Below are 24763 nucleotides of genomic sequence, written 5' to 3'. Positions count from 1 at the left end.
CATTACCATGGGCATCACTTTTGTTATAAACAGTGGTGGGGACAATTTCTCCCTATTTAACATCAGCATAGTAGACAAAATATGCTGCCCCCCCCTTGGGGTGTTGACCTTGAGCACCTGCATGAATAACCAATGCATAGACCAGGGGTTACTCAAACTTTTTTGTTAAAGGTTTCACTGAATTTTATACTAGTTAATGGTCCGGATCAACGCCAGTAAAGTCCCCCCCCCCCCCCCCACCCCCGGAGCGGATCAACGAAACTGAAATTAAGAAGCGGTTTCGGCGCGCTATAAATGGGGCCCCCTTGAGGGGGTTTCCCGACGTGTCGTTGCAGTACATTAAGGTGTTTTCATGTGTTGTTGTTGGTTGTGTTGTTGTTGCTGTGGACCTTCTTAATATTTTATTTTTTATTTTGAAATGTTTAGCTTTATTCTGGTTTGTTTTGTGTTTGTATCTTTTATTTTAAATGTATTTATTTATTTTATGTTTTGTGAGCTGAGCCATGTGATTTTATATTTTATGTATCTCTGTACAGGCACTTTGGTCAGGAGGTTTTAAAGTGCTATATAAATAAAGTTGGATTGGATTAATCTACTTTATTTGGGGGCTCCCATCTGGTCCAAGCACTTGCCTGTAGGTAAACGGCGCCCCTGTATACACACACACACATTCAATACATACATACAGTATGATGGCCCGAATTAGTGGGAGAAATGGCATTAGAAGTATTTCACACGGTGTGTGAAAAGAACAGCAGAGAGGGAACAAAGGAACGGAACAAACTGGCGGGCTAGAATTAACCAGGGTGTCTTCAACCACGTCCGCATATCAGCTTTAAATATGGCCGTTATCCATAGTGAGTACATCATAACTCTGCAATTATGTCTGGAAGAGGAAAGGGCGGAAAGGGACTCGGCAAAGGAGGCGCTAAGCGCCACCGCAAAGTGCTCCGTGATAACATCCAGGGCATCACCAAGCCCGCCATCCGCCGTCTGGCTCGCCGCGGCGGAGTGAAGCGTATCTCCGGTCTGATCTACGAGGAGACCCGCGGTGTGCTGAAGGTGTTCCTGGAGAACGTGATCCGTGATGCCGTCACCTACACCGAGCACGCCAAGAGGAAGACGGTGACCGCCATGGATGTGGTGTACGCTCTGAAGAGGCAGGGCCGCACCCTGTACGGCTTCGGGGGATAAACTCATCTGACTGAAACACACAAAGGCTCTTTTAAGAGCCGCCCACCTCACTTTGAGAGCTCTGTCCTTGTGATTTACTGATTTATTAAACACGTTTTTTTATCCTTTACTAATTCATCAAAATGCCTACTCTAATATAGATAATTAAAATCCATGTTATTACCTGTTTATTACTAAAGGTAGAATAATGCAATATGATTAAAAAAAAATATTATACTAGAATTTTAAGTAAAGTGGTTTGTACTGCATTAACCGAGAGGGATAAACCAACTTTCACGCTTTCCTTTATTAAACATTATAACGAGGGGGACTACTGGGTATTAGTGATGGGAATTCCGGCTCTTCTTGGTGAGCCGGATCATTTGGCTCGGCTCACCAAGAAGAGGGCTCTTCAGTTTACCACATATTATACCTTTTATTCAATCAAATGAATTTATATATCACTTAAATTATTTCAATACATACTTTGTACTGAAGTATTCAAAAGTAAAAATTCCATGTTTAATATAAAATGATTTGCTGTGGCCAATTGTTTTCCATTTGCATTTACAGACCTGTGTAAACTCTGATACTGTGGTGACACGTTATGGGACATAATTCACCTCTCTTATTGTGTTGCCACACGGACCCTTAGTGGGAACACCTGGAGAGTTAGCCTCCATTCCTGCTAGCTCGTTAAGCAGAGCAGACGATTTGTGTTTGACCCTCTCTATATTTAATGGATAATAAAGAGTGGAACTCCGTTCTGAATTACACCGCCTCCGACTCCCCTTTTCCTGGCGCTACAATACCACCCAATGAATGCATTGACTTGCTTGTAGACACCACGCCACACAAAACAGATAGCACCACCTATAAAACCTATGTTGCAAAAGTATTATATTTTCAATTTACACACGGCATCCTATTGCACGTTGTTAGGAGATATAAATGATAACTAGGGCCGCATTTCCAAATCTCCCCGCGTCCCTAAACAAGCTGTTATCTTACATGAAGGAAATCCAGAGCATACACTTAACCGTTAAACAATAATCCACTTTAATGGTAATATACAATGCAATACAATCAAAACATTACCATACACAACCATATCGTATCATATGTGTAATGTCAGGAGTTGGCCTACTCCTGGCTCCTGCCCACAGGCCGCCACGACCTCCCAGTCCAAGCGGCACGAGAAGAGAGAGAAGGTTGGAGGTTGGAGAAGTCGTTATTCAATTTATTCTGGCTTCGTGTGATTAAAAGCAACACGATCATCGACCCGACGCAGTTGTTTGTTGTTGTTGTTGTGAGCGCCGTAATGGCTGCCGTTGGGGAGCAAATCAGCGATGTACACGGTGACGTCATGACGCAGCTCTGGGGCGCCAGTGGGCGGTGTGAACAGAGCGGGAGCTGAAAAGGGAAACCGGAGCTGAACCAGAAAAGCTCCCGCTGGGAGCTAGAAACTGAAAAGCGCTGGTGTGAAAGCCGCAAGAGTGGATAATCTGGACTCGGTGAGACAGAGAAAGAAATCCCAGCAAAGAGCGGGCCTTAAACACACCATGAGAGCCGTAGAGACTCAACCGCAGCCTGTCTCACTGTGCCACTTTGTGTTTTCTCTTCACGAACACATGTCATAAAATCACATCTGGAGGAAACAATATAGTGTACAATTCACCCTAAACGATAGCGAACGAGTTTATTTTAATGCAAAAGTGAAATCAACCTCAATATATTTGTATATTATTACTGGGAAGACTCTGAACCTTCCCAAACTACTGCGTGTGAGTCGCTAATCTGTGACTTTCCTCTCTAAATGTCTTCCTAAATACTTTGTAATCTTCTTAAAACTAGATATATGTTGAGAGTATATGTTTGTTAATAGATTTAAGGTAAAACACAGTAATATTTTGTATTGAATCTGTATGAAACAGAGGTTCATTTGTACTCTGCAAACACACTGAAAAGAGGCTGAGGTCCGTGCTCCTGCTCTGATGGAGAGTCAGTGTGTTTTGTTTGTTTCTGCTTTAGAAATCTCGAAATGTGAGATTATTTACATGTATTTCTTACACATTCAAGTGAATGCACATACAATTCATGTTTATTTATACAACTTATTCTTTATTCTGAAAAGACCTTTTCTCATGCAGTAAACCTAAACCTGTTGCATTGTTTTGGAAATATATATTTTGTCTTACATCATTGATTGTTTATCGCTTTAATAATCCTCACAATTGTATAATCACAATATTATATTTACTATTTAATACGGTGGCATTCATTACTGTTTGCTTTCATGTTTATCTTGCATTATAATTGGAGCTGGTTCTGAAAATAGGTTAATCAAAGCTTTAATCTTTAGATTTTCACCACGATGATACTACAATATTATTATTTAATCACCTAATTTGCTCACAGTTAAAAATTCTGACAAATGTTTAAACACTCTTGCCAATTTTTTTTTTTTTTTTTGATATACTTTATTAATCCCCGTGGGGAAATTGTTTCTCTGCATTTGACCCATCCTAGTGTTAGGAGCAGTGGGCAGCCATTTTTGAACAGCGCCCCGGGAGCAGTTTAGGGAACGGTGCCTTGCTCAGGGACACCTCGGTAGCACTTGGTCTTGCCGGGACTTGAACTGGTGACCTTCCAATTGCCAAGCCAAGTCCCTATCGACTTCGCACCACCACGCCCTAAATCATATGTATATATAGGATTAAAATAATACTGTAAATGTGCTTTTAGTATTAAGAGCGTTAAGAAATAGTGCAGCGGAAACATATTATAAAATGGCATTTTAAAACACTCATTCAAAGCAAAGATAATAAAACATGAATAAAATGTACATGAGTAAAAGTTACAGTGCAGTGTGAGAAATGAATAGTTCAATTGAAAGCAGTGGCAAAAATAAAAGTATTCAGTCTGGATTTAAAAGAAGTCAGAGGACCTGTATATTCCAGATATTTGGAGCATAATTAAAGATCTTTTTCAATCAGACTTTTTCTATGAACACAAAAGGAATATTTATCTCAAATATTGTTTACAAATGTGTCTAAATCTGTGTTAGTGAGCACTCCTTGCCAAGATATTCCAGCCACCTCACAGGCATCAACATGCTGTCAGTGTCAGCCATTGAAGAGGAGCGGAGCAACAATCCACAACCTGATCAACTCTATGCAAAGGAGATGTGTTGCAATGCGTGAGGCAAATGGTGGTCACACCAGAAACTGACTGGTATTCTGACACCATAATTACATTACATTGCATTTAGCTGACGCTTTTATCCAAAGCGACTTACAATAAGTACATTCGACCAGGAAGACACAAACTTGAAGAAAACAGAATCATATAATCAGGTTTCATAGAGCCAAGTATTTCAAGTGCTGCTCAACTGGCTTTAGATAAGCCAGCCCTTTGTTAGTATATAAGTGCTTTGTTAATAGTTCTATCGCTCGAGGTGGAGTCGAAAGAGATGAGTTTTCAGTCTGTGCCGGAAGGTGTGTAAGCTTTCTGACGTCCTGATGTCAATGGGGAGCTCATTCCACCATTTTGGAGCCAGGATAGCAAACCCACGTGTTTTTGCTGATGGGAACTTGGGTCCCCCTTCGCAGCGAGGGTGCAGCGAGTCGTTTGGCTGATGCAGAGCGGAGTGCACGTGCTGGGGTGTACGGTTTAACCATGTCCTGGATGTAGGAAGGGCCAGATCCATTCGCAGCATGGTACGCAAGTACCAGAGTCTTGAAGTGGATTCTAGCAGTTACCGGAAGCCAGTGGAGGGAGCGGAGGAGCGGCGTGGTGTGGGAACATTTAGGAAGGTTGAAGACCAGGCGAGCCGCTGCATTCTGGATGAGCTGCAGAGGTTGGATGGCACATGCAGGCAGACCAGCCAGGAGGGAGTTGCAGTAGTCTAGGCGTGAGGTGACGAGAGCCTGGACCAGAACCTGCGTCGCTTTCTGAGTCAGCTGGGGACGCATCCTCCTGATGTTGTAAAGCGTGTATCTGCAGCAGCGGGTTGTAGCAGCGATGTTTGCAGTGAAGGACAGGTTGTTATCTAGGGTCACACCCAGAGTCCTTGCAGTCTGAGTCGGGGAAACAACAGAGGTGCCGATGTTGATAGTCAGGTCAAGAGTGGGACAATCTTTTCCCGGAAGGAAAAGCAGTTCAGTTTTGTCAAGGTTGAGCTTGAGGTGATGAACGGACATCCACTGAGAGATGTCAGCTAAACAAGCAGAGATGCGTGCGACGACCTGGGTCTCTGAGCGGGGGAAGGACAGGATTAATTGGGTGTCTTCAGCGTAGCAGTGGTATGAAAAACCATGCGGGCTAATGACTGATCCGAGCGAGTTTGTGTACAGGGAGAAGAGGAGGGGACCAAGAACAGAGCCCTGAGGGACCCCTGTAGTTAATTGACAAGGGTCGGACTCGGACCCTCTCCAACTTACCCTGTAGGTACGGTCTTTGAGGTATGAGGTGAGGAAGGAAAGTGCAGAGCCTGAAACTCCAAGTTCTTGGAGAGCGAAGGAGGATCTGATGGTTCACCGTGTCGAATGCAGCAGACAGGTCGAGCAGGATGATGACAGAGGAGAGGGAGGCTGCTTTAGCCGTTTGCATTTCCTCAGAGACAGCAATGAGAGCAGTTTCTGTGGAGTGGCCTGCCTTGAAACCAGACTGGTATAACATACCATTTCAGCTCATGAGAAATGGTGGCAAAAATAAAAGTGTTGTGTTAATATTTTTGTTCAGTGTTTTAAAAAATAAAAAATGTTTGGCTTGTGGCTTATTTTAGAAGAGAAGCATTTTCTCCTCGTGATTGTCCGACACGTTATGGCCTTAATGTCACCATGAAGTATACGCGATAAGCAGTTTGAACAAAAGAGAATGTAATTTAACATTTAAGTCAGCAAACACATTTGTATATGCTTTTATATGAACCTATAAAACAGTGACATGTATTTGTGTATTAGGAATCCACCTGAATAATATGTATAGGCTTTTTGGGAGGGTTTAGCTATATCTAGTGAAGCATTTTGTGATTAATAGTTGTTTTTCTAACAGTAATTATATCGACAAGGTCCCATGATAAACCGAACACAAATACAAACTACATGTTTGTTTCGTTTCTAATTAGTCCTTAAATTGGTTGTTTTGTGTCAATGCTGAAAATTAAGCTGAACACATTTATAATTCCTTACATTTTGTTTGTATTTTATCAAGGTAATGTTGGGTTTCTACATTTGGCTTCTTGTTTTGTCTTGTCTGCCAAATGCAACTTAATTGATTTCCCTTAAATAAATTAAACTTAACACAAAAAGTAAAGACATTTGTGTTATGTAGATTATTTCTTTGCTGTACATGTTCTACTTTCTTGTTTAGTTCTTGTCTTTTAATTGTTTTTGTACAATGCCATGTCTTTTATGCTGCTGCAACACAAACATTTCCCAACTTGGGATCAATCAAGTACTTCTTATCTTATCTTCTTAATATTAAGAACCTGAAATGCAATATTTTAAAGGAACCGCTCAACACGTATGTCTACTCTTTCTGTAACAAATTGCAAAACTGACCGGATGGCATCCTGCATTCGACATAAACTGTATTGGGACATACCAAATATGTAATGGCATAATACAGAGTGATGTTTGCAGGAATTCAGTGTTTCAACACATGGTTCCTCTTTAAAGGGAGTTCATATACTACTAGAGGGAGTGCGTGTCTGTATGAGAGCCTTTCTGTCATTACAGGTTAGATATATAATCTGTCTAACACATTTCAGATTGTTATTATAAATCATACTACTATATAAATATAGTTGTATTGTGATGTACATGAGAACAGCTGTGCTAAATGAAGGTCTCTCACTGTTGGGTAACAAAGACTGTATTTAGAACACAGCCAGGGCCTGTCCTGATGGGAGTGTGTTTGCAGACAGCAGAATTACCTCTGTTTAACAAACAATTGTTTACAACTACTGCCTTCTTTCACCTTGAGTCTTTAAAACAACATCTCGCCTAACTATATTACTAGTTTTATAGAGAATATGAAGCATTTTAAGTTGTTCAGGAGATCATTTATAGGAAAAAGTCGCAGATTAGTCCTTCTCACGGCAGTAGTTTTAGGAGGTTTAAAGCCTTCCCAATAAAAACACAACAATATTTAAAGCTTTATTTGGCTTCTATATGTAGATTAAGTAATCCGCTATCAATTCGATTAACTTTTGAAATTCAACTCGTTCTCTAAATGTGTATTTTGTACAGTTTTAGCTGAAGAGAAAGCACAAAGTGGCACAGTTTTTCTGCAGCTCCTGCGTGAGCCACTGAGTTGAGTCTCTACGGTTCTCATGGTGTGTTTAAGTTCCTCTCTTCGCTGGGATTTCTCTATCCTCTCATCAGACCGAGAATCCTCCCGACAGCATCATGGCCGCAGAACAAGCTCCCACTGAAGTCGCCGCCGCCGCCCCGGCAAAGGCACCAGCCAAGTCTCCGAAGAAGAAGGCAGCAAAGCCGGCCAAGAAGGTTGGTCCCGGAGCCGCTGAGCTCATCTTGAAGGCGGTCACCGCCTCCAAGGACCGTACAGGGATCTCTTACCAGGCTCTGAAGAAGGCGCTGGCCGCTCAGGGCTACGAACACACCGCTCACATTAAACGCGCCGTGAAGAGGTTACTCGAGAATGGAGCCCTGGTGCAGGTCAAGGGAACCGGAGCCAGCGGCTCCTTCAAGGCAGCTAAGGCCGCCGAGAAGCCCAAGAAGGCAGCGAAGAAGCCCGCAGCCAAAGCCAAGAAGCCGGCAGCAGCGAAGAAACCCGCCGCTAAGAAGCCAGCAGCCAAGAAGGCAGTAACTCCCAAGAAGGTAGCGAAGAAGCCTGCTACTGCTGCCAAGAAAACCCCCGTGAAGAAGATCACCAAGAGCCCGAAGAAGAAGGTGGCGGTGGCCAAGAAGGCAGCCCCCAAGAAGGCAGCGACCCCCAAGAAGACAGTAACCCCCAAGAAAGCTGTGAAGAAGGCGGTTAAACCAGCTGTCAAAGCAGCGAAGAAGGCACCAGCCAGGAAATCATCGAGGAAGTAAACAGATCCTCTACTTCATCTCCAAAAGGCTCTTTTAAGAGCCACCCACATAAACCAAAAGAGCACTTCTCCTGTTTTAATATTATAATTTTGCATACAGTTTGTTTCCATCTGCTGCATATTCATTTGCAAAATTTTACAACACATTTTATTATGTTGCTATATTAGTAGACATTTACTTCACAGAAGGCTCCTCTGACAGTCACTCACAACATACATATGTTCCCATATCCTTGATAGTCTATACACCCTATGTACATATTTTGTAGGCCTATACAACTTCATATAAATGTACATCGAAACTTACTTAATGCTACATATAATTGTGACTATATTATTACACATTAATTCACTTTTACTTGAGGAGATCGGATTAGCTCCTGATTTTGATAATACATTAATTATTTTACTTTATTTTGTATGTTTAATAATTAAATTAGATTATATTGGATATTCTTTAATGGTCACATTGTTCATTTGTTTTGTCACTATCTTATAGTGTGCTTCACTTTGATCCTTTAAAGTATACTTTATTTTAAAATATTTCTCTAAGAATACACTATATTGTTTCAGTATATATGTATAGTCAGATCTATTTTATAGTATATGCTATTCGATGATTTAATTATGTGAGGTCTATTGTACTTGACACAGTGAATGGACTAACGCTTCTCTGATTGGTCGATGGTAGTACCACTCGACCTGACCAATCAGCGGTCAGATGTTCACTATATACCCCACCACCAAACGTTGAGGAAGTATTGTTTTCTGCTAACCTAAACAGAAAATGTCAGGAAGAGGCAAGACCGGAGGAAAGGCCAGAGCGAAGGCCAAGACCCGCTCATCCCGGGCCGGGCTCCAGTTCCCCGTCGGCCGTGTCCATAGGCATCTGAGGAAGGGCAACTACGCCCATCGTGTCGGTGCCGGAGCCCCGGTGTACCTGGCCGCTGTGCTGGAGTACCTGACCGCTGAGATCCTGGAGCTGGCTGGAAACGCCGCCCGAGACAACAAGAAGTCCCGCATCATCCCCCGCCATCTGCAGCTCGCCGTCCGCAACGACGAGGAGCTGAACAAGCTGCTGGGAGGAGTGACCATCGCTCAGGGAGGCGTGCTGCCCAACATCCAGGCTGTGCTGCTGCCCAAGAAGACCGAGAAGCCCTCCAAGAAGTGAATACCCTGAACCCGCTTCTACCAACACCCCAAAGGCTCTTTTAAGAGCCACCCACATCCAACTAAAGAACATTCCTCTCTACACTACACGAGTACTCAAAGGCCCAGAACAGTGATCTCCCCCCCTGCTCTATATGTATTGAGGTGTACAACATGTCATACTGCAGAATCAACTGATCTGTGAAGGTCTTCATTGTTATTACCATGGGCATCACTTTGTTATAAACAGTGGTGGGGACAATTTCTCCCTATTTAACATCAGTATAGTAGAAGACTAAATATGCCCCCCCCCCCTCTTGGGTGTTGAACCTTGAGCACCTGCATGAATAACCAATGCATAGACCAGGGGTACTCAAACTTTTTTGTTAAAGGTCCACTTGTGAATTTTATACAAGGTCAATGGTCCGGACCCAAAACAGGACTGCAAAAAGAGGGGTATGAGCAGTATGAGGCATGGCTACAATGGGTGAACTGTTTGGTATTTTAAGCAAAAAACTTCACAGACATGTTTTGTTTAGGTATGGCCCTACAATATATAGTTTCCAATACAGCATAATAGGTCCACTTTAATTTGCATCAGAATCAGATTTTGTTTTAATGGGACACAGGGTTCGGTTCGGAGTTTGAGAAGCCCTGGCATAGACCTTTGCTAAATTTGAACCTTTAGCACACAACGAGCACTGTAGCCAGGTATTGAGGACAGAACATGACATAAGTAACATAAATAAATGCATAAATACATGTTAAAATAACAGAAATAAATACAGCAATAAATAAACACTAAATAAATAAATGTTTAACTAAAAATATATAAGTTGAGGATAAAACAGAACACATATCTTTATTTGTTTCACAATATGTGGTTTTGCCTGGTCGCCTTGTATTTTGTGGTCACGACAACATTTATAAGAAATATACTTTCAATTGCTCTGAAAGTTTGACATGTCCTTAACAATATCTTTGAGTTGATATAATATTTTACAAAACTACACACCCTCTCTGAGGAATTATTTGAGAAACATGCAAACCAGTTTTAATAATACAATATCACTAACTTTAAGATACATATACAATTTCTAACTATATCTTAATATATAAGTTTATGTAAACATTACATTTAAATGTGAAATAATTATATAAAAATACTAAATAGCAGTTGGTTGGCATCAGGCCCATAAAATGCAATATTGGAGGTTAAAATGGTGTAATACACGCACTAAATAAATGAGATACAAATGACATTATTAGATGAACCATTTGCTGGTTTTTATTTTGAAGGATGGTTGTCGTAACCGGAAACGCATCGGCTCACGGTGTGTGAAAAGAGCAGCAGAGAGGGAACAAAGGAACGGAACAAACTGGCGGGCTAGAATTAACCAGGGTGTCTTCAACTACGTCCGCATATCAGCTTTAAATATGGCCGATATCCTTAGTGAGTACATCTTAACTCTGCAATTATGTCTGGAAGAGGAAAGGGCGGAAAGGGACTCGGCAAAGGAGGCGCTAAGCGCCACCGCAAAGTTCTCCGTGATAACATCCAGGGCATCACCAAGCCCGCCATCCGCCGTCTGGCTCGTCGCGGCGGAGTGAAGCGTATCTCCGGTTTGATCTACGAGGAGACCCGCGGTGTGCTGAAGGTGTTCCTGGAGAACGTGATCCGTGATGCCGTCACCTACACCGAGCACGCCAAGAGGAAGACGGTGACCGCCATGGATGTGGTGTACGCTCTGAAGAGGCAGGGCCGCACCCTGTACGGCTTCGGGGGATAAACTCATCTGGCTGAAACACACAAAGGCTCTTTTAAGAGCCGCCCACCTCACTTTGAGAGCTCTGTCCTTGTGATTCACTGATTTATTAACACATTTTTGATCCTTTACTAATTCATCAAAATGCCTACTCTGAAAATAGATAAATTATTACAATCCATGTTATTACCCGTTTATTACTAAAGGTAGAATAATGCAATATGATGTTTTAAAAAATTATACTAGAATTTAAGTGAAGTGTTTTGTATTAATCACATGAACAGTGAGGATAAACCAACTTTCACGCTTTCCTTTATTTAACATTATAACGAGGGGACTACTGGAGAAACACTGGCTGTGTCACAGGCGTATGTCTCTGGGATGCATCCACCGGGATCAGTGGGCTCTCCTCCAGAGGGATTTCATCCTCTAAACCGGCTTTGCACGGAGGAATGACGGTGGAAGACATTTGCAGTGCTGCATCTTGGTCTTCCCCCTGTTCGGTTATTCAATTGTATTTGAGGGACTATCCAGCATATCACACAATACCTGTTACAAAATACTTTTGAACACTTTTCAGGTATTTGTTCTTTATTTTCATTCTATAATCTTGTGAGTATAACAGAAATCTAAATAACAACATATCCTGAACAGATAACTTGTCAGATATCACACTTTATCACTTTAGATAACAGGACTGATTTACATATGAAATGACAACGGTGTTTTAGGCACCAACATGTATGCGTTTAAGGCTAAACATTTCATCATGGAAATAAGGATGAACACCTAACTCAATGATGGGCCTGTGAACTTCCAGTCATACCTGTGGAGGAAATGAATTACAAGCATTTCATCAAGAAACCACACCAACCAGCTCCAACAAGCTGATGTCCAGCAGTAATAGTAAAAGACAGCTCATATAATTATTACAACCAAAAACATGTATGGCTTATATTAAACCAATTTCATTCACATTAAAAAGCCCTTTTAACCTAAACTAATTCATCACCAAACAAGTCTTACCCCTTTTTCCCTTTCCACGTTCGTTCGTTCGTTCGTTCGTTCGTTCGTTCGTTCGTTCATTCTTTCTATTCTTACACTGAATCTTCTAAACCATAGCCATACATTATCAACTAATTATGTTTCCCACATTCTTTAAGTCTCACATTTCATGTGATGTAATATGGTGTCATTGAGTCCTGATCTACAACATTCTACATTCACCTATATTATTTGACATTGACAGATTTAAATGATGTTATTATCTCTCCACTCAGTTACTCCAGATGTCCTGCCAGGTCGTCATCATGCCATGCTCTATTAGTGATTAGACTTCAGACATCCAAAAACAAATGTCTCAAATATTGTTAGCATTGTTGTCCACTCTCACCTCTTTTCTGTTGTTTCAATATTTACATTAGGTTTTGGAAATGTCTAAGGGTATGTATGATCTAATGTGTACCTTTCCCCTAGCCTATTGATTACGTGTAAAGCCCTTCTCTCCACATGGAATCATTAGCTTACTGCATCAACCACATATATAAATACAAGAAAGCCCTTCACTTAAAAACATTTGCATTCATGCACACACTCGATTCAATTCAGACATTTACAGGTTTGTTAGAAAGGCATCAGGGAAGCCTTCATGTCATCTCTAGAAATACTATGACATGCTTTCTTTGTTGCCCAGTTTGAATGGCTTGCACTAGATTGCGTTGGGTAATATAGTATCTGATTGTTTATGTATGATATCATATTTCTTGATTTAGGTTATCATTTTGAGTTTTTAAAAGACCAAGTTCTTCAACCATTTTATATTTTATCTTAATCTGAACAAACAATATACTGTAACGTATCAAGTCTTTTTTGGTTTATTTCATTATTTAGATTTCAATTAAAAAACATGTTTCTCTTCTGTTCTCGAAAACTATGCTCAAAGGGTGATTTGTTTTGCGCATGCACAGTACTCAACCAATCCCGTGCGAGCAACAGCACAGTAATATTTGCATCGCATGAATATAAATAGACCACGCTGTCCCTCGGTGAGTACATTCTACTTTGTGAACCCTCAACCGTTGATCATGCCTGAAGCAGCCAGCGTGAAAGCGCCCAAGAAGGGCTCCAAGAAGGCGGTCATCAAGACCGCCAGCAAGACCGGCAAGAAGAGGAGGAAGTCCAGGAAGGAGAGCTACGCCATCTACGTGTACAAAGTGATGAAGCAGGTGCACCCCGACACCGGCATCTCCTCCAAGGCCATGGGCATCATGAACTGCTTCGTGAGCGACATCTTTGAGCGCATCGCCGGGGAGGCCTCCCGTCTGGCTCACTACAACAAGCGCTCCACCATCACCTCCAGGGAGATCCAGACCGCCGTCCGCCTGCTGCTGCCCGGAGAGCTGGCCAAGCACGCCGTGTCTGAGGGCACCAAGGCCGTGACCAAGTACACGAGCTCCAAGTAACCTGCTGCCGCTGCTGCTACAACCCAACGGCTCTTTTAAGAGCCACCCACTCCATCTACTGCTGCTTTCCTCGTTCAAAGTGTCCCGATATCCGTCAACATAGTTGCCTTTTTAATAGAACTAAAATTATACATGGTACAAGTTAACACCATGTATTTATGACATGCTGGTTTTCAATGATGTATTGATGGTAATGACATTAAACTGCTATGCTCACCTGGATCATCTTCCTGTGATCTTTCTTTAACTATTTACATGTTAATTTGACTTCAGCAGTATTTTTATATATTTAATACTTTAAGCTGAGCTCTAATCACATGTCACTTGTTAGTCTCTTTTCTCCAAGCGACTCACATACTCAACACTGGACAATCCCCACAGGAGCACTTTGGGGTGAAGTGTCTCAGGGACACAACGACATGCTGACTGCAGAGGGGTTTGAACCCAACGCACACATCCCACTGCGCCACACGCCTCCTCAATTGTTCTAAATCACTTCAATTTCTGTCTATCTACATCACTTCCACCTGGAGGTTAATAAAGCTATATTGTATCTTAAGTTCTGCAAATATAATAATGTATGTATAGGAATGAGAATAGGTTGTATTACCGAGTAGGTTAACACATACAAGGAATTTGCTTTGGTATATTTGGTGCATACAAAGACACAGAATGAAGAATGCCTAGCAAAATAATCAAAATAAAATAGAACTATATACTTTTTGAGAAGACATGCGTTATAGATCTTTATGAATACACATAATAATATGAAATAAGAGATGTCCTCAAAATATTAAAGATAACAAAAGTAGACATTACACAAATTACAATCTACACAAATAAGTTAAAACTGATGATCATTTTTTTCCGCTAAATGTTTAGCCCACGTTACAGCTGCATGTATTTAGGTGGGTGTGTCATTTGAGTTATAATACGGAATATATTATTTAATAATTTAATTACACACTGTAAATAAACATTAACTATGACACCTTTATGATTGTCTTAATGTTCTCCACACATTGAGACTTTCGCTTCTTAAATTACAGGAATTTATATTCAGCTTTGAACGGGTGAAAACTATTTCAGAAAATTCAAATGTAAACTTTAACGTCTCATTCTGAAAAGAATTCAGGCGGCAGACCGAGCTGTTTTCTGATTGGACGATCACAGTTACGGGTCAATCTGACCAATGAGCGTACAGCTGTGCTCCTATATAGTCTGGTGAGAACTGTGACCGAGTTACTTTCTTCTCAACGTTGAAGAATAAACACGTAGAAAATGTCTGGTCGCGGAAAAGGTGCAGGAAAGGTTAGGGCGAAGGCCAAGACCCGCTCTTCCCGGGCCGGGCTCCAGTTCCCCGTCGGCCGTGTCCACAGGCATCTGAGGAAGGGCAACTACGCCCATCGTGTCGGTGCCGGAGCCCCGGTGTACCTGGCCGCTGTGCTGGAGTACCTGACCGCTGAGATCCTGGAGCTGGCTGGAAACGCCGCCCGGGACAACAAGAAGACCCGTATCATCCCCCGCCATCTGCAGCTCGCCGTCCGCAACGACGAGGAGCTGAACAAGCTGCTGGGAGGAGTGACCATCGCTCAGGGCGGCGTGCTGCCCAACATCCAGGCTGTGCTGCTGCCCAAGAAGACCGAGAAGGCTGCCAAGAAGTGAGCACCCTGAACCCGCTTCTACCAACACCCCAAAGGCTCTTTTAAGAGCCACCCACTTCAAACTAAAGAACATTCCTTTCTTCACTACACAACTACGTAAAGGCCCAGAACAGTAATCTCCCCCCTTGCACTATTAACAGAGTTCGTAAGGTCATTGAAAACCTGGACAATTCAAAATGTAAATTGCAGGCCCTGTAAAGGTTATGGAAAAAAATATTTTTCCCAAAGTTTTGGAAAAGTCATGAAAATGTAACTAAAGTTGAGTCAAATATAATTTACATTGTATCTAATTTCCGAAATAATCTGCGGTCGTGAGCTGTTATGTGCCATCATGTCGCGCATGGTGTTATTTTTTAATATATGAAGCGCGAGCTGTGTGCTCGAGTCGAACTCTGCTGCTCGGGATGAGGGTCAGCTACATTATCTACGGTGCGTTCGTTAGCTGCGGAGTCACTGGACAGACTGAGCCGCTAGAACGGGCCGCTCAGGTGTTCAGAGCGTGATGTGAACTGAAACGCTTTTCTGTCCTAATATTATTTAAGGAATCGATATTGTAGGCTACTTGAGTAAAAGTAGAAGTACTCAGATCTTGTTCTTGAGTAGAAGTACCAGAGTGTAGGAATACTCTGTTACAGTAAAAGTCCTGCATTCAAAATGTTCCTCAAGTGAAAGTAGGAAAGTATTCTCATCAAAATATAGTGAAAGACAGTGAAAGTAGTCGTTGTGCAGATTGGTCCATTTCAGAATAATATATATGATATGTTTATAATGATTGATCATGAAAGTGTTCTCAAAGCTGGTGAAGGTGCAGCTAGTCTGAAGTACTTTGTAGACTGCAGGGTAGCTGGTGAAGGTGCAGCTAGTCTGAAGTACTTTGTAGACTGCAGGGTAGCTGGTGGAGGTGCAGCTAGTCTGAAGTACTTTGTAGACTGCAGGGTAGCTGGTGGAGGTGCAGCTAGTCTGAAGTACTTTGTAGACTGCAGGGTAGCTGGTGGATTTACTCCAGGTGGAACTGAAGTCTGATTCAACACTTGATTAGATTTCACATCATTCATCCAGATCTGTGAAGTAACTAAAGGTATTAATACATGTAGTGGAGGAAAAGTACACCATGTACCTCTGAACTGTAGAGGAGTAGAAGAACAAAGTAGCAAAACATTGAAATACTTAAACAAGTATCAAACAACAAAATTGTACCCAAGTAGTACTTGAGTTTATGAACTTGGTTACTTCACACCAGTGGCTATAAAGATAGAAAGACTAAGCCTTGCAGAGAGGCATGAAAATACATTTTCAAAATGCTCAACAGTGCTGCCAGAATGATAAACTCACTGCTACACAATTAAAATAAATGCTTTTATATATTTATATTAGATGTGACTCTTTGGCGTTTCTGTTGTCATTAACTGCTGCTTTAGTTGTTCTGACTGCTAACATCCTCTGTTATTTCTAATTTTATTCCGTGGGCTCGGATCCTTGTCACCTTTTTCATACCTGATGAGTTTGCATCCCTGACTGCAGTTGCTTCGGCGTGTAGAAGCTAGTAAGCCTATGGATTTGTTTTAGATAGGCACGACATGTTTCATATGCAGACCTGATTTTCCTGTTCCATGTTAAAATAAACCATTTTCAGTGGTAATTTTTTGTTGGTCATGGAAAATTAGGGAGAGGTCATTGAGAGGTCATTGGTGAAAAAGTGTATGAACCCTGACTATATGTATTGAGGTGTACAACATATACAACATGTCCTATATTACACAAGGTCACTCAAACTAAAAACACCCAGATTATATAGCAATACACACTTAAAACTTAACTATAAAATACTATTATTGATTGTATCTGTATTTCGGGGTGTAGCCTCTAAAGCAAAGCAAACTCCTCTTCACAATGTCCTTCGTACATCCAGCAGGTTAATCACCACACTCTCAAATGAATAGTGGTTTGGTTTCTACATCCGTCAGAAACAGCCCGAGTGAGCGAGAATTAGAAAATCTGCATCTGGAGTCCAATGAGGTGCTTTCAGTACTTTGACTCCAGGTCTTTGAAGATCTGGAAAGATTCACCAAAAACCAAATAAACAGCAATGTTCAGATCAATTACTTATTTATGTTTTAAATAAAGCTGAATGTATTCTAGTATTAATATCACTCTATAACCATAATACTTTACATAGTCTATCTGTCAATTGTGGATGTCTTTTCAAACTAAAATGTTCCTGACTTCCTCTACAGTGGACATACTGTAACATTTAATTAAATTAAATTAAAAAAGGCTAAATTGCAAGATGTTTTTTTTAACCCTAAATAGGAAGGAAATCAAAAATAAAGAAGATTGGAAAACCTTTGTTTCCTGAGTTCCCAGGAGGAGAAAGCCCCTTTTGCTGGATGTCACGTGGTTTCCTCTCTTCAATAAGGCTTCTGTATTAATGTTGCTGAATTCTACTTCACCCAAGTAGCATTCAGTACATTCTCTGTCTACCTGAGCCACGCAGTACGCCATGCTATATTTCCATTGTGAATGATGCGAGCCAGTCAGCAGTGAATATCAGGACCAAGTAAGATGTTCATGGATTGAATTGATGTGTATTTCCAAGATGCATTCAAGTCATTTCTTCATCTTTCATTGCCAAAAAGTTATAATCAAATTAATGCTCAAATTTCACACCAGCTGTGACTGAAAGTGTATTTGATTCAGGTCATCGCTTTGCTTATAAATAGCTGACTCCATAGTAGGAAACTCAGATAACATATAATTTGAGCATTAATTTTCTCCATTTAAAGACATTATTTTGTTATTAGAGAATCAGAAATCATAACGGGTTTGTTGCCAAGTAACACATACTTAAAATGTGTCTTGGTGTTTTATTCGCATACATAATATAAACTATTTTAAGAATGCTATAATAACATTAGAAATATAGTGATATTTACGTCAAAATATTATTATTATAAAATTATTCTATACATAAGAATAATTGTTTCATCATTCATCTTTGCTGGACTTTTGTATCATAGACAAAGTGTTAAAAAAAGCTGTATGTCACACATGGATGTATAATAAGAAAAGTTTAACAAATGAGCGCGAAATTTGAATTTTCCAATCTCGACCAACCAATAGTTGAGCTGCAGTGTGACGTTTATACATTCGACCAATCAGCGTCGTTGCCGCGCCTGCTCTGGCTATATAAGAGACACAGACAAGACTTCCACATTACTGCTTTCCAACAGAGAAGCAGACTCCAGCTAGCCATGGCAAGAACCAAGCAGACCGCCCGTAAATCCACCGGAGGAAAGGCTCCCAGGAAGCAGCTGGCCACCAAGGCTGCTCGTAAGAGCGCCCCGGCCACCGGCGGCGTGAAGAAGCCCCACCGTTACAGGCCCGGTACCGTGGCTCTGAGGGAGATCCGCCGCTACCAGAAGTCCACCGAGCTGCTGATCCGCAAGCTGCCCTTCCAGCGCCTGGTGAGGGAGATCGCTCAGGACTTCAAGACCGACCTGCGCTTCCAGAGCTCCGCCGTCATGGCTCTGCAGGAGTCCAGCGAGGCCTACCTGGTCGGCCTGTTCGAGGACACCAACCTGTGCGCCATCCACGCCAAGAGGGTGACCATCATGCCCAAGGACATCCAGCTGGCCCGCCGCATCCGCGGAGAGAGGGCTTAAACTGACCTGAGACCAGAACACCGAAACACAACGGCTCTTTTAAGAGCCACACACACACACTTACAGAGCAACCAGTCCTGAAACACATGTGTGCATATACTTTATAAACACGTTGTCCCCCTTTGATTATTAACGCATGGTCCATATTAACACATTATGATAGTATAGTATATAATGCTGATCCAAATTGCACCTAATGCAGGCTCTCATTTATGGCTCGACACTGACATCTAGTGGTGTCTTTAGATAAAGCTCATACTAATGCCTACAAATAGTACAATAAATCAATTCAGTTTTATTTATAGCACATTTATAAACGATTTTTGGTGGCGCCAAAGTGCTGTACATATAATAAAAATAGCCTACAGTAGAGAATCTTTACAGGAAATGCAACAGCACAGATTGTTCAGAATATCAGTATGAGAAAAACGACACCCTCTATCCTTAGACCCTCATTCAGTGAGATGTTGTATAACTAAAATGTTAAAACACATGTATTTCAGAACTATGGGATGTACCTGCTTACCTTTCCATTTTGTCGCTACCGAAACGATCACGTCAATTACTGAAACTGAACCAAATGTTTCGGTCGTGACGATTCTATCTCAAATGGAGCATAACTAAAGAATACTAGCAAGTACATGGCTAGCATTCACGTTGTTGAAGAGGTTTGCACATAAAGACCTGATACTTTGCATAACATGCAGTGCGTCACTTGCATCTAACTGTGTGTGGGCTGGGCATAACATACAGTTTAGTTTAAACAATATTATTTAAGATGTTACCGATTTATTTAATGTTGAAATAGTGCTGTATAATAGTTTGTACCATGTGTGTATAGATATAATATACAATGGTCACATTAAAGAGATGATAACTTCATTAATATATTATGTACCTAGATATACCTAACTTCTTAAAATAACAAATAAATAAAGAACTGTTAGAAAGACACACGTGCTAATATTCAATCCACTACAATAGAGCCATTATTTCCGTCCTGCTCCAAACAGCTGTTGGTGAACTGCAGACACCTGCCAACAAGTAGCTCCTGATGGAGTGTAGGTAAACCGAGTTAGACATTAATGATGGGTCCAACACACGCTGTGGCTTTATTTATGTGGACTGACGGATGTAGAAACCAAAGCGCTACCATTTGAGAATGAGGTGATTAACCTGCTGGATGCACGAAGGACATTGTGAAGAGGAGTTTGCTTTACTTTAGAGGCTACACCCCGAAATACAGATGTCATCGTTAATAGTAATTTAGAGTTGAGTTTCAAGTGTGTATTGCTATATAATTTGGGTGTTTTTAGTTTTGAGTTACTTGGTGTAATTATGACTGGTTTTATATGTTGTACACCTCAATACATATAGAGCAGGGGGGAGATCACTGTTCTGGGCCTTTGAGTACTCGTGTAGTGTAGAGAGGAATGTTCTTTAGTTGGATGTGGGTGGCTCTTAAAAGAGCCTTTGGGGTGTTGGTAGAAGCGGGTTCAGGGTGCTCACTTCTTGGCGGGCTTCTCGGTCTTCTTGGGCAGCAGCACAGCCTGGATGTTGGGCAGCACGCCTCCCTGAGCGATGGTCACTCCTCCCAGCAGCTTGTTCAGCTCCTCGTCGTTGCGGACGGCGAGCTGCAGATGGCGGGGGATGATACGGGACTTCTTGTTGTCCCGGGCGGCGTTTCCAGCCAGCTCCAGGATCTCAGCGGTCAGGTACTCCAGCACAGCGGCCAGGTACACCGGGGCTCCGGCACCGACACGATGGGCGTAGTTGCCCTTCCTCAGATGCCTGTGGACACGGCCGACGGGGAATTGGAGCCCGGCCCGGGATGAGCGGGTCTTGGCCTTCGCCCTAACCTTTCCTGCACCTTTTCCGCGACCAGACATTTTCTACGTGTTTATTCTTCAACGTTGAGAAGAAAGTAACTCGGTCACAGTTCTCACCAGACTATATAGGAGCACAGCTGTACGCTCATTGGTCAGATTGACCCGTAACTGGATCGTCCAATCAGAAAACAGCTCGGTCTGCCGCCTGAATTCTTTTCAGAATGAGACGTTACAGTTTAAATTTGTATTTTCTGAAATAGTTTTCACCCGTTCAAAGATGAATATAAACTCCTATAATTTAAGAAGCGAAAGTCTCAATGTGTGGAGAACATTAAGACATTCATAAAGGTGACATACTTAATGTTTATTTACAGTGTGTAATTAACTTATTAAATAATATATTCCGTATTATAACTCAAATGACACACCCACCTAAATACATGCAGCTGTAACGTGGGCTGAACATTTAACGGGAAATAATGATCATCAGTTTTAACTTATTTATGTAGATTGTAATTTGTGTAATGTCTACTTTTGTTATCTTTAATAGTTTGGGGACATCTCTTATTTCATATTATGATTATGTGTATTCATAAAGATCTATAACGTATGCCTTCTCAAAAAGTATATAGTTCTATTTTATTTTGATTATTTTGCTAGGTCCATCCAGGTGCTCTTTTGCAAACTTCAAACGTGCAGCAATGTTTTTTCTGGACAGCAGTGGCTTCCTCCATGGTGTCCTCCCATGAACTCCATTCTTGTTCAGTGTTTTACGTATCGTAGATTCGTCAACAGAGATGTTAGCATGTGCCAGAGATCTCTTTAAGTCTCTAGCTGACTCTCTAGGACTCTTCTTCCCCTCATTGAGCATTCTGCGCTGTGCTCTTGCAGTCATCTTTACAGGACGGCCACTCCTAGGAGAGTAGCAACAGTGCTGAACTTTCTCCATGTATAGACAATTTGTCTCACCGTGGACTGATGACCATCAAGGCTTTCAGAGATACTTCTGGAACCCTTTCCAGCTTTATGCAAGTCAACAGTTCTTAATGGTAGGTCTTCTGAGAGCTCTTCTGTGTGAGGCATGGCTCACATCTGGCAATGCTTCTTAGGAATAGCACATTCAAGACTGGTGTGTATTTGTTATAGGGCAGGGCAGCTTTAACCAACACCTCCAATCTCGTCTCCTTGGTTGGACTCCAGGTTGGCTGACTCCTGACTCCAATTAGCTCTGAAGAAGTCTTTAGCCTCGGGGTTCACATCCTGCACTGTGAATGTTTACATGGTGTGTTCAATAAAAACATGAAAACATATCATTGTTTGTGTGGTATTAGTTTAAGCAGACTGTGTTTGTCTATTGTTGTGACTTAGCTGAAGATCAGAACACATTTTATGACCAACTTATGCAGAAATCCAGGTCATTCCAAAGGGTTCACTTTTTCTTGCAACTGTACATTATTATATTTGCAGAACTTAAGATACAATATAGCTTTATTTGTTAAGCATTAAACCTCCAGGTGGAAGTGATGTAGATAGAATTGAAGTGATTTACAACAATTGAGGAGGCGTGTGGCGCAGTGGGATTGTGCGTTGGGGTCAGGGGTCACAGGTTCAAACCCCTCTGCAGTCAGCATGTCATTGTGTCCCTGAGACACTTCACCCCAAAGTGCTCCAGAGGGGATTGTCCACAGTGTTGAGTATGTGAGTCGCTTTGGAGAAAAGAGACTAAGAAGTAACATGTGATTAGAGCTCAGCTTAAAGTATTAAATAGTAAAAATACTGCTGAAGAAAATTAACAAAATGTGAATAGGGAGATGATCCAAGTGAGCATAGCAGTTTAATGTCATTACCATCAATACATAATTTAAATACCAGCTTTCATAAATACATGGCGTTAACTTGTACCATGTATTATTTTAGTTATATTAAAAGGCAACTATGTTAACGTATATCGGGACACTTTGAAAGAGGAAAGCAGCAGTAGATGCAGTGGGTGGCTCTTAAAAGAGAAACTGTGAATGAACTGCTGTGGAGATTGTTGGAATTGATGGTCCGTCTGCGGACGTGGTTGAGATCAGTTAGGCGGGAAAAAACAAGCTAACAACAGAAAACGCTTCAACGGTCATTTCACAATAAAGTTGTGCAATTGCCGATCTGGGTTATGGGTCGGTCTTTGATTTCCCCAGTGTTTAATAGGCACCATATTCATCTGTTTATTATCGATATCATTTATTGCATTTAACATTACTATGTCATACTATATAATATAATTTAAACACCATGATGTATCCTGCAATATCATATTACATATAACGTAATGCTATACTGCTTTAATTATACTATTGTATACGATTGGTATTACTACCAATATATTGCACCATAGCCTATATCTTAAACCTCACTATATCATTGTTATACTTTATTACCATATTTTCATTTTGGAATATCAAAAGACCAATAACAATCTTAACTTAAATACATACACATATTGTGTACATGGTGTACTGTTACTAATCTTTGTTGTACTGTCTCCTATATTACTTTACATTAGTAGATCTTATATTTACAACATAAATATAATGTTCATATATTACTTATATTTGCTCCCAACAGCTTAATGGTTATTTAGACTATTATTGAAGACAGGACTAATCCAAAAAGTAATGTTGTGTTCAATAAATTACTATAATATATATTCATTCAATACCAATCAAGGGTTGTTTTTGTCGCCGATAATTGAGACTTACTTTAAAGGAATAGGATCATCTAAACATGGGGTTAGATCTAAGGATAGCCACAGTAGATGAAGTGGGTGGCTCTTAAAAGAGCCGTTGGGTTGTAGCAGCAGCGGCAACAGGTTACTTGGAGCTCGTGTACTTGGTCACGGCCTTGGTGCCCTCAGACACGGCGTGCTTGGCCAGCTCTCCGGGCAGCAGCAGGCGGACGGCGGTCTGGATCTCCCTGGAGGTGATGGTGGAGCGCTTGTTGTAGTGAGCCAGACGGGAGGCCTCCCCGGCGATGCGCTCAAAGATGTCGCTCACGAAGCAGTTCATGATGCCCATGGCCTTGGAGGAGATGCCGGTGTCGGGGTGCACCTGCTTCATCACTTTGTACACGTAGATGGCGTAGCTCTCCTTCCTGGACTTCCTCCTCTTCTTGCCGGTCTTGCTGGCGGTCTTGGTGACCGCCTTCTTGGAGCCCTTCTTGGGCGCTTTCACGCTGGCTGCTTCAGGCATGATCAACGGTTGAGGGCTCACAAAGTAGAATGTACTCACCGAGAGACAGCGAGGTCCATTTATATTCATGCGATGCAAATGAGACTGTGCTGTTGCTCGCACGGGATTGGTTGAGTACTGAGCATGAGCAAAACAAATCACCCTTTGAGCATAGTTTTCGAGAACAGAAGAGAAACATTTTTTTGTATTGAAATCTAAATAATGAAATAAACCAAAAAAGACTTGATACATTACAGTATATTGTTTGTTCAGATTAAGATAAAATATAAAATGGTTGAAGAACTTGGTCTTTTAAAAACTGAAAATGATAACCTAAATCAAGAAATATGATATCATACATAAACAATCAGATACTATATTACCCAACGCAATCTAGTGCAAGCCATTCAAACTGGGCAACAAAGAAAGCATGTCATAGTATTTCTAGACATGAAGGCTTCCCTGATAATAATAATAATTCCTTGCATTTATTATAGCGCTTTTCCAGTGCTCAAAGCGCTTTACAGATACACATAACTTTTTTTATATACATGCAATGGTCACTGTGTACCCACAGGAGGAAGGAGGAAGTTCAGGTGAAGTGTCTTGCCCAAGGACACAACGGCTTTACAGACACGGGTTTCAGATGATCATTGCACAGCGCACTGCCCCACACCGTCCATCTTCACGCCTCGAGGTCATCGAGGCGCTTTACAAGTACACATTGATATCATACATGTACTGTGGACAATACCCACAGGAGCAAATCCAGGTGAAGTGTCTTGC

At 41.5% G+C, this 24763-nt stretch overlaps 9 protein-coding genes across 9 annotated transcripts in view; 7 read left to right on the top strand and 2 right to left on the bottom strand.

The window, feature by feature from the left end:
• The first annotated feature begins 878 nt into the window (after positions 1 to 878).
• Positions 879 to 1205, top strand: LOC117442184 (histone H4). Its single transcript, XM_034078185.2, has one exon. It carries the CDS (start codon positions 883 to 885, stop codon positions 1192 to 1194), a length of 312 nt encoding a protein of 103 aa, XP_033934076.1. The 5' UTR covers positions 879 to 882; the 3' UTR covers positions 1195 to 1205.
• Positions 1206 to 7371: 6166 nt separating this feature from the next.
• On the top strand, positions 7372 to 10758 carry LOC117442135 (histone H1-like). Its single transcript, XM_034078138.2, has 2 exons — positions 7372 to 8230; positions 10682 to 10758. The coding sequence occupies exons 1-2, from the start codon at positions 7587 to 7589 to the stop codon at positions 10722 to 10724; spliced, it is 687 nt and encodes a 228-aa protein (XP_033934029.2). The 5' UTR covers positions 7372 to 7586; the 3' UTR covers positions 10725 to 10758.
• On the top strand, positions 9021 to 9470 carry LOC117442157 (histone H2A-like). Its single transcript, XM_034078159.2, has one exon. The coding sequence runs from the start codon at positions 9021 to 9023 to the stop codon at positions 9402 to 9404; it is 384 nt and encodes a 127-aa protein (XP_033934050.1). The 3' UTR covers positions 9405 to 9470.
• Positions 10759 to 10860: 102 nt separating the features above from the next.
• Positions 10861 to 11187, top strand: LOC117442187 (histone H4). Its single transcript, XM_034078188.2, has one exon. The coding sequence runs from the start codon at positions 10861 to 10863 to the stop codon at positions 11170 to 11172; it is 312 nt and encodes a 103-aa protein (XP_033934079.1). The 3' UTR covers positions 11173 to 11187.
• A 2018-nt stretch (positions 11188 to 13205) lies between these two features.
• LOC117442165 (histone H2B 1.2-like) lies at positions 13206 to 13830 on the top strand. Its single transcript, XM_034078168.2, has one exon. The coding sequence runs from the start codon at positions 13233 to 13235 to the stop codon at positions 13608 to 13610; it is 378 nt and encodes a 125-aa protein (XP_033934059.1). The 5' UTR covers positions 13206 to 13232; the 3' UTR covers positions 13611 to 13830.
• Positions 13831 to 14876: 1046 nt separating this feature from the next.
• LOC117442153 (uncharacterized) overlaps positions 14877 to 24763 on the top strand; it is a 47656-nt gene continuing 37769 nt past the window's right edge. The window contains exon 1 of the mRNA XM_034078156.2: positions 14877 to 15271. Coding sequence (XP_033934047.2) covers positions 14892 to 15271 — 380 coding nt within the window. The 5' untranslated portion in view covers positions 14877 to 14891. The remainder of the gene's footprint in view (positions 15272 to 24763) is intronic.
• Positions 18508 to 19000, top strand: LOC117442139 (histone H3). The gene has a single exon (XM_034078143.2). The coding sequence runs from the start codon at positions 18526 to 18528 to the stop codon at positions 18934 to 18936; it is 411 nt and encodes a 136-aa protein (XP_033934034.1). The 5' UTR covers positions 18508 to 18525; the 3' UTR covers positions 18937 to 19000.
• Positions 20423 to 20839, bottom strand: LOC117442150 (late histone H2A.L3-like). The gene has a single exon (XM_034078153.2). The coding sequence runs from the start codon at positions 20823 to 20825 to the stop codon at positions 20442 to 20444; it is 384 nt and encodes a 127-aa protein (XP_033934044.1). The 5' UTR covers positions 20826 to 20839; the 3' UTR covers positions 20423 to 20441.
• Positions 23568 to 24013, bottom strand: LOC117442169 (histone H2B 1.2-like). The gene has a single exon (XM_034078170.2). The coding sequence runs from the start codon at positions 23996 to 23998 to the stop codon at positions 23621 to 23623; it is 378 nt and encodes a 125-aa protein (XP_033934061.1). The 5' UTR covers positions 23999 to 24013; the 3' UTR covers positions 23568 to 23620.

This window comes from Pseudochaenichthys georgianus, unplaced genomic scaffold (genome assembly GCF_902827115.2).
Source record: "Pseudochaenichthys georgianus unplaced genomic scaffold, fPseGeo1.2 scaffold_308_arrow_ctg1, whole genome shotgun sequence".
NCBI classification, from domain to species: domain Eukaryota; kingdom Metazoa; phylum Chordata; class Actinopteri; order Perciformes; family Channichthyidae; genus Pseudochaenichthys; species Pseudochaenichthys georgianus.
Note: the sequence above shows the minus strand (reverse complement) of the source record. Positions and strands in the feature narration are given on the sequence as shown.

Bases quoted from the DNA above. Each gene is read 5' to 3' on its own strand.
- LOC117442165 (XM_034078168.2), top strand. From the start codon at position 13,233: ATGCCTGAAGCAGCCAGCGTGAAAGCGCCCAAGAAGGGCTCCAAGAAG.
- LOC117442169 (XM_034078170.2), bottom strand. From the start codon at position 23,998: ATGCCTGAAGCAGCCAGCGTGAAAGCGCCCAAGAAGGGCTCCAAGAAG.
- LOC117442187 (XM_034078188.2), top strand. From the start codon at position 10,861: ATGTCTGGAAGAGGAAAGGGCGGAAAGGGACTCGGCAAAGGAGGCGCT.
- LOC117442184 (XM_034078185.2), top strand. From the start codon at position 883: ATGTCTGGAAGAGGAAAGGGCGGAAAGGGACTCGGCAAAGGAGGCGCT.
- LOC117442150 (XM_034078153.2), bottom strand. From the start codon at position 20,825: ATGTCTGGTCGCGGAAAAGGTGCAGGAAAGGTTAGGGCGAAGGCCAAG.
- LOC117442157 (XM_034078159.2), top strand. From the start codon at position 9,021: ATGTCAGGAAGAGGCAAGACCGGAGGAAAGGCCAGAGCGAAGGCCAAG.
- LOC117442139 (XM_034078143.2), top strand. From the start codon at position 18,526: ATGGCAAGAACCAAGCAGACCGCCCGTAAATCCACCGGAGGAAAGGCT.
- LOC117442135 (XM_034078138.2), top strand. From the start codon at position 7,587: ATGGCCGCAGAACAAGCTCCCACTGAAGTCGCCGCCGCCGCCCCGGCA. The intron at 8,231-10,681 runs GTAAACAGATCC...TTTATTTTGAAG, and splicing joins GCCAGGAAATCATCGAGGAA to GATGGTTGTCGTAACCGGAA.